Here is a 9,332-nt window from a genome sequence, read left to right on the forward strand (position 1 = left end):
CAATGTTTGACTACATTTGAGTTCATTCTGTCATTACAAAGCTTATATAATCTTCAGAGGCATTCACAGAATAACACCCGTCACAGAATAACAATTGGTTATATGCAACGTTTGTAAAGCTAACATATTGTTATGGGATTTTCGAAAAAATTAACGTTTCCATAAGCTAGACTTCTACCAAGACCATGAGCTTTTAACAACGCCAAGATAGGGAGATTGAAAAGACGAAAATAGGCAGCGAATTTGTTAACTAAATATATCATACAATGCATGTATGGAATCTTTAGCAGCAAGCAAATTGCAAAATGGTTAATGAAATATTTATCAATTCAATTACATGGACATTCAACCATCACATAAGCAGTAGGATTTACTGGTAAGAAATGATTCTTCGTTATGTGATATCCACCTATCTTTAATACAGCGATGTTTCGCCTGATATTCATATACAAATACGAGTGATGCTCGATAATTTGCGTTTCTGTTCCACGCTGGTATCTACTTTAGCTCTTAGTGAAGTGGCATGGACAGTGTGATTTGGTTGGAGAAACCCCTTGAAATTCTAAAAAAATTATGACGTCATCCCTCCGCCTCTGTGAGTCGCTGATCAGTGGTGAAGTGGGTTTAAGAGGCACAACAAAAACTGAGAATGTGCATTATGATGTAAAAAAAATTCCAGTCCTGGGACTATCCGAAAAATATAAGCAACACTCTTATTTATCAAAGATCAGCAACAATCAGCAACAATCAGCAACAATCAGCAACAAAAAGCAAAAATATCAATTTCAAACCAAAGTCCTTAGGTTAAATCTCACGTCGACATCCCTTAAATGCTCTAAGCCAACGACAAAATCTTCTCCTTCCAACCCATTTTACACTTCACCGCCATCCCACCCCTGTCACCAAATGTAACGATCAGGGTTCTTGTTAGGACGGTGAAGAACCAGTGAATACCCAGCTCGTTGGTAGAGCGATGGGCTAGGCCAAAGGGTCTAGGCCCCGAATAAGTAACGCACAAAATATACTCCTTCTTTGGTGTTATCTTTATCGTCAAAACAGTGAGACTAACTTATAACGTGATCAACACATACTAATAACCTAATAACACGAATAGAAGCTAATTAACAGGACAAAATTAGCAGCCAAAATGCAATTGTGTTTCCGATTTTTTTATTAATTCACAAAATTCGCAATAAACCGGAAGCTCTGAAGTCAAGCGCTGTTAAAACCTGATCCAGTAGCAAGTAGAGTCGCTGACTGACGACCCATCATAGAATTAGGAGAATGAAATCATTGTTGACTTTGTAGGCCCAATTTGTTCAGACTGGCAACTTGCTTCAAACTTTGTCCTTGAGTCGGTATCAACCCTTTTGTATACACGACAAAATCGCTTGCAATCATCAGTGACCTTAAATCCTTTGAAGTCACATTGATCCTGGCGGCTTCAGCAACGACAAAAGGGCTTCAACTACAGCAAATCCTTCAAAAGAAACCTAACCCATAGAAGTCCACATTTCCGATATTGGATTCTTCGGTTAAGCATCTGCAGCCCAGAAGATAATGCCAGTCACCAGCAAAACTTTCATCGCTATCCACTTTGATGGGACAAGAGAGAGTGAGTTTTCGTTCTGATTTCAAAAATCAACTTGAGTGAGCCAATCAATATCGCATTCCCTGAACTTGGATGCAATAAATGATAGAAATCTTTAAAATTGGTCAAAGTCTGGATTTTTTATCAAGAACAATATCGCAGAACGATACTGCAATCCCATTATGCTCTCAACACAGGCATGTGGAAAATTCCAACAAGATGATAAAGATCAAACTAACATATTTCTTCAAACATCAATCACTAAACATTCGAGAATCCTCTGTGTATGAGGTCAGTAGCTCTTGACAGCCTCCATCATGGAGCTATTTCTTTTGAAACTGACAACAATACAAAAAATCTGTTGAAAATGATGGTAACAAATTTGATTATTGCACCGTTACCAAGAACCTCTTCAAAACAATGTTGTCTTAGCATAAACAAATCTCAACAATAATTTCTTAGAAATTGTAGCTCACAGCAATTCGTGGCTTCTATCGGGAAACTGGTTAGACCACAGCAATTCCAAATTTAATAGAAAATGCCAGTCACCGCAATTCCGACTGGTTAGAACACAGCAATTCCAAATTTAATAGAAAAATCCAAGGTAGAGAGAAGTCTATAGCAATTAACATGCAGTAACCGTGAAACGAGCATGACATCCAAAGTGCTCTATCCCCGTGCATTTTGCCGTGCAAAATAAGGAAAGAATCGTCTTTTTGCATATCAACATATATTTATATATAATACATTATTCCATATTGCGTTGTCTTTTCTGACACTGATCTCAAAAAAAGACTGGATCGAGCTTCTCCAGCCCAGCGTTGATTCCACATTGCAGCGTCCATCTTGAGACCTCGCTATGTTGTATGAGACTAGAGACTAGAGAGCAATCATGTTGGTTTCAGTTCAACTTGCTTTTCATAGCAAAATTTAAAGTAACCGTTGAAACAAAAACTTGCATCATTCGTAAGTGACGTTAACCATTTTTGCCATAGTACTAAGCTTATGTAACAAAGTGTTCACTGTTCACTTATTTTCCTAGGCCTGTTATATCTTAGAATATTTTCGAATTTAATGGTTAATGCACAATTTAAGGCGCAGCACTGTGTGTGCATCATTTTAACAAATGGCAACCCAAAGCTTTAGGCGCGAGAGGTCTCGAGATGGAGAGGCTCGATCAACTTCATCGTGCTGATGTAGGAAAACAATAGGTTGTTCGATCCAGTCTTTTTTCAGATCATTGTTTTCTGACTTAACAGTGCTCGATGTGCAAAAGCACAGAGCAATAGATATAGTAGAAGATAGGCTAGAAATGAGACATGTTCTCTGTTACTCCGAGTTTCGTGCTTCAAACAGATTATCTTTCACATTCATCATTTCTAGCCTACCTTCTACTATATATTATATATTATAGATCTTACTTTTATCTATTATCCTTTTATTCTTATAAATAACAAGCAAACATGTCTATACTTTTTTATCTGAATTCCATTTAGACAAACACGAAATTTTAAGCTATAAACGTATTTGAAAAGGATTATTTATCAATATAGTGGGGAATGCACACAGTCTATGCTGGTTAAATACATCAAATGATATTTCTTGAACACCCTGAGTAACTAATGACGTCAATCCGCACAATAAGAAATCACCACGAATCAACTCCAAAGATCCTAAAATCTAATTGAGTTGGTTGGGAAACAGTGAAAGACATGTTTTGACTGGACTGATAGTGGAAGACAACATCAAATTTCTTGCCAACGCACGAAAGAATTTGCACAGTTCTATCTTTTTCACGAACGTCAATTCAACCACGCAAAAACGAAAGTCGAAAACAATACTTTAAATGAAAGCCCTTCCCTATAACTATATCAGTGATATGTTATTAGGCATCTTACAAAAAATGGATAAACTTTATAAACTTTTTAGTACGAAAAATCGGCAATAAACAAAACTTTTTTCTCTACTGTCAATAATTTTGAAGAACTAGACGCAGAACATGACCTGGTTGCTTATGGTAATTAAGATGGAGCACGGGCACACGAATTTCGTTAAATCAAGTGTCTAAATTTCGCAACAAGGATAACACATTACAGAGTAGGGCTTTTACGACCAAGGGTTGCTTTTCTACACCAACAAAATGTGCGTCGAGCCTCAAAGAGCAAAAGCATGATAAGAATGGACTTGTCTTTGTGTCTTTTCTTTGCGCTACCCTTGAGAATGTAGGTTCAAGGGAAGAAAGAGTGATCAAAGGTCTTGTATTCAAAATTCGATTGCCACAATAAAAGCAAAAAAAACAGTGTTTACCGCAATTATAAAATATAAACAATTTAAAATGATTCCCAGAGAAGGAACATGCGGATGGCGGTGCACGATAACCAAACCAAATGTTATTTCAAGGCAACTGCATCGGTGCTGTTTAATAGGCTGTTCAAACACTTTACTTTGGTCAAGCAATGTCAAGGGTGTGGACACAAGGCTGAGAGACTCTCAGGGACTGAGGCTGCATTTACACATAGACCCCGTTGACACGAGAGCGGATCCGAACCGCATCGGACCCAAAAGAGTACGGATAGGCCTTGCGTTTACACGGGAACTGGTGGATCCGTATACTTTTGGGATCGCTTTCAGAGGTAATCCTGTATGGATCCGTCTACGTTATTTGTCGAAAGTGAGACAAAATATTTTTCAGTTCAAGGTAGTTTGAATATGAAATCCGTGGCTTTTTGGCGCCAGAAAACCGAACATCAAGTTGTCAGACTACTGTGTTGAAGAATTATTACGAAACTTTGACGATATGTCGTCGTACTTTGTCCTCATATTTTCCCCATCCTGTCCACCTGCCAGCTTTGCAGTTTTGTAGTCCAATACTACTTTTAAAAGTAGCGCGGTTTTTTCTTCAGTCCGCGAAAATTTACTCTTTTTAGCTTTACCTCCCTCCCAGGTTGTGTTTTTATAACGCACGGAGTTCTGAAAAGGTCATATGCGCGCCAATTTTCGAAAAGCGCATGCGCTTAACCAGTTGAATTCATCTGGATCCGTTCCCGTGTAAACGCAAAAGGTTCTGGATCGGATCCCGTGTTGCCGCATTGCCATTTCAGGGATCAGATCCAAAAGTATCCGGATACTTTTGGATCCAATCTGGTCCAGGTCTCGTGTAAATGGGGTCATAGATGCCGGATACTTTTGATACGGATAGGCGTTCCGTTTGTGCGAGTACTGGGCTATCCGTATCAAAATTGATTCTTTTGATTCTTCTAGCTAGACGATTTACCAAATAACCGATTGAAATGAAGGATATTTGGATTTCTACCGATCTGCGAATTCAAGAAGGAGAGTGTTGGCTGCTCCTTCGCAGAAGAAGCAGTGAGGTAGAACGCAAAGTTATCCGCCATCGTGTAAACACAGCCTGAGAGAAAATATATGAACACGCTATACAGAATATATGACTTTGTAAAAAATCGAGCTAGCCGACTTAAAGGCTCTTGCGGAACCAGCATGTTTTGCGACTATAATTCAAAGAACCGGCCTAATACCGTGCTGCATGAAAATACAAAACACAGTCCATTTTCTCAACACAACTACAGCTGAGCATGCCGGTTCCACAAGAGCCTTTAATAACCGCAATTAATTTGAATTTTGGATTAAAAATCTGATCGAGCAAGGAATATGAAGGCGTTAAAACCTCGACGTCACTCGACACTATTCGACCACCGCTCAACTCTTCCTTGAAACCAAAGTTGAAGGTGGTCTAAGGAAAAGTCCCGGTCATAAGAAATTATATATTATAGACACTGAAACAAGCGTGGAAATCCAAAAACATACAGACCATTCAAACAGCAAACTCTACTTCAGTAGTATGATTACATTCAATAGTTTAGTTAGGCTGTGTACTTTATTAGCCAACTGTTTACTCTTTCTTAGTTCCTCTATAGAAGTTACACGTTTTTTTACAAGAAACCTAGCTAAAGCTCTACCGGTGAAAGTTTCTTAATTCTAGAGCATTTTTGGACACGTTTTACTAGTAAAAGTTTCTTAATTTGATAATTGAAAAACGCACGCATAGAATCAAAAACATCGGAAAACAATTGAAAAATAAGGTTAGGCTGGAAAATCGATTAAATATAGTTGTATATCTAAAGTTAACGAATCAAGGAGCATCATATCTATATCCATTGATATCGGCACGAGTAATATAGTCTTCGCTTTTGTCTTGAAACAAAACTCTGTATTCCCCAAGCTTCTTGTTGAATCACTTTATTTCAACAGTGTGCCATTTGTCAAAAAATGCAGATATTTCACGTTTGATGATGTCATGGTCATGTAATTGGCACAATCATGCGCAACGTAAAACCATGCACAGTTGTTATCTTCCGTATTTCAAACAAGAATAAAAATTTAAAAGTTGCTTAGTGATTTTTCATTTACCAGTGGAAGTTTCTTAATTTGTTTGGCCTTTTACTAGAGAGTTTCTTATAAAGCGGTTTCTTATAAAAATGTGTATCGGTAAGAGATTAATATACTTGAAAATATAGATAGCTGGTCATATGGCTCTAAAGAAAACGCTGCAACAAGAAACAGCCCAACTAGTTGTGTCATTGAATCCAGGCAAACTCAACTAATGTCAGAAAAAAGTGTAGTGGGCCAATTCAGTGAGGGAAACAATGGGCTGTCAGCCGTCAGAAAATTATGAAATCGTTTCGGGGATTGAAAAATCCGTTGAGCATATAGTATAGAAGGCAACGCCCTGGTTTCAAAAAGTGCAGCAACAAAGGGGCGCGGCCTTTTTCGTGTAGTCCAACTGAGAGTCATTCTCCTATGATTTTTCTCTTTTCCGCTTTTTACGCTTTCAATGAAAAGTTCTTAAGGTTTTATACGACCCAGGGAGACATAATTTATAGAAAACATCCAAGTCATCACTATTACCCCCGCAAAGTTTCCAACAAACCTATAAGAGTAAAAATCGTTTTTGCGGAGTCACAGTAAAGTCTTTACATAAAGACTTTTGACCAAAGAAAATGCAGTGGAAACCAGGATTAAGTGAGTGACCAAATACTTGATGTTTTAATCAATACAATTGTCCAGTCTCAACTAATTGCGCTCTTTAAAACAGTGATGGCAAAGCAGTGATGTTGTAAGAGCAGCTGCACCTGATGTTGGTGATCCATTTTTGGTTTTGGAACGATGACTTCCGTGAAACTCTTTATCATAATTAGATAGCCTGCGAAAATGTATGAAAGTCAAGGTTGTGATGGAAGATTGTACCAATGTGGGTTGGGTGGTTCAACTATTGGTGGTGGAAACACCTTGCAAATAAGATGGGACACCCAGGCGTGGGAAGCTTCAGTAACCAGGGCCGTGGCTATCTTTTGTTGTCAAGAGGGATGTCCAGAACTCATTTGCCGACAGACTGAGTAGGAAAATCGTTTATCTACCCAAAGGTTTTAAATATGCCGACAAAGCATTATGATATGATTTGTCCTGAACTACTCGTTTCCAAACCGGAATTATTGGAAAAGTGGTTGGTTACACGCCCACATCCCACATAGCTACAACCCTGATGTGATCAGAAGCACAAGACAGCTTAAACATTATGAAAAAATCCAACTTAACTAAAAATACTCCGTTTGTTCCCAATCAACCCGTGGAACTTCCACTGAATTGCTGCCCCCTTTTAAAGACCGTACCCTTAAATCTATTACACATAGGGTACGGTTAATGGAAATCCTTCATCCAAAGGAACAGTCCCTACAGGCTTTTCTCTGAAATTGATTAGCAGGACAAACTTGTACCAAAAACAGTCTTGCTTATAATGGCAGCATAGTGGTTGACAGCTAACGTACAGTATCTGTGGTTCTTGACGAGCAATCTCGAACAGAAGCACTCACTTCAGATATTCTCTAAAACTCACCATAAAACCCTTAACTGGCCCGGAAAGATGTGTTTGGAGGCAAAAGCTATTTGAGAATTAACGAATGACAGCTGCCTCATTCCAACATAATGTACACAAAAAAAATGATACTTTATCCAACTGCGTAAGATATTTCGTATCCCGGTAAGGTGCGATTGGGGGGAAAAGCTATTTTGAGAACTCACGAATGGCAGCTGCGTCATTCCAATATGATGTACACAAAGAAAAAATGATTCTCCATCAAAGTACGTATGGTATTTCGTCTACGCTGCACCTGGCCTTGTAATTCCTTCATTTTCATTTGATAGGAATTTTCATTTCATTTGATACTCAAACCTTTATTAGAGGGGGACCTGGAGAAATGAATTGTTCTGGTAGTAACAGGGTCAGAAGATTTTAACGCGTGGTTTTTTTCTGCCTATTTTGTGTACGTAATAAAAAATTGCTCAATGGTTTATTAGACTAGATGAGATGAAAAATAGTGACAAAAAGATAAAACGCAACTAATATATTAATATCAAGAGTTTAAAGTTAAAGTTTGCGTTAGGACTCATCAGGCCTAGAATACAACTGTATGTCTGTGAAACGAACGCACTCGCTTGATTTTTTTAAGAAAAACTAAGCCAACCTATCATGTCCTTAGCATACTTCGATATACACAAATAGTAACTCTAGTTAGGTGACCGCAAAAGGCTGGTTCACTTTAAGCAACAGGGCTGTAAATAAGCAATTAAGGTATACATAACAATATTCTTCTCTTTTCTATAAGATAAAAAAAATCTTATAAAAACACGAGCCTGAAAACTAGACAAAAGTCGAGAACAAATTAGGAACAAGCTGAGGCTGAGCTACTGCAAAAAGTATTTTCAAACAATAATTTGTCTCAAAAACGAGGAATTCTTTGCCTATTCAATGCTTTTTCGGTAAATTTTTACATTTTTCGTCAAATTCCGGATGTCTCACTCACTTTGTTGGCAAACAAGGCCTGAACACATCTTTAGAGTGCAATAGCTAGCAATTGCACTGCTTATACCTTCCGATTTTTGAAAAACTAACACAAGCCAGCCTGAACATTAAATTACTGGTTCTTATAAAAACAACTGTTAGCTTAATTTGTAGGCTTGAATTTAGCTTAATTTGGTGCTTCTTCACATCATTCAACTGAACCTAACGCTGTGTCAAGCATGAGAGAATACTATGGTTGCTACAAATAAATCCCCAAACCTAGTCCGACTGGTTGCTCAATAAAAAAGAAATTAAAAGACCTTGCATGTAATCTAGAGCTGTATCGACTCCTTTCAGCCTAGTATCACCACAAATTACAGATAACTTTGATAAAAAACTGACAACAACTTTATGTAAATCGAAGTATTTTTTAATGATGTTAATATGGTCAGATGATGAACAACGCAAATTTATAAGCAAGCTAAGGAATATTTGTAGCCACGCAGAGCTTACCTCTTGAAAATGAAAAATCTAGCGCCAACCTAATACTCGCCAAATTTAACAATTTTGTTTCTAGAAATCTTTCAAAATAAGATTTCTTTAAAGCTAACAATTCTAAATATATACAAACCATGAGGATAAAGCCGACTGATTTCTATCTATTTGACATCATTGTCCAAAAGCGAATTGAACTTGCAAATTCACGACCAAGAAGTTGAATTCAAAAATGAGCTAACGTCAAATATGTCTGACATTGTTTTGAGACTAACATAGCATTCAAGCTCATACCAGATCACAATATAAACGGGTTCCATCCATCTTTATTAGACGTTGATCAATAATGCATCAGGGTGATCCTTTCAATTATTTATGAACCAAACGCTG

At 37.7% G+C, this 9,332-nt stretch overlaps 1 protein-coding gene across 2 annotated transcripts in view; it reads right to left on the reverse strand.

Moving 5' to 3' along the window:
• The window catches only part of LOC135686872 (cGMP-dependent 3',5'-cyclic phosphodiesterase-like), a 51,558-nt gene that overhangs the window by 32,579 nt on the left and 9,647 nt on the right, over positions 1-9,332 (reverse strand). Inside the window, exon 1 of one of the 2 annotated variants that reach the window (XM_089109095.1) lies at positions 9,079-9,279. The exons of the other annotated variant lie outside the window; for it this stretch is intronic. Within the exon in view, the coding sequence (XP_088965221.1) occupies positions 9,079-9,081 (3 nt within the window). The 5' untranslated portion in view covers positions 9,082-9,279. Of the gene's footprint in view, positions 1-9,078; positions 9,280-9,332 lie in introns of those variants that run through there. 2 annotated transcript variants of the gene reach the window in all.

Source organism: Rhopilema esculentum, chromosome 6 (assembly GCF_057945365.1).
Source record: "Rhopilema esculentum isolate cy_ngs chromosome 6, ASM5794536v1, whole genome shotgun sequence".
NCBI classification, from domain to species: Eukaryota; Metazoa; Cnidaria; class Scyphozoa; order Rhizostomeae; family Rhizostomatidae; genus Rhopilema; species Rhopilema esculentum.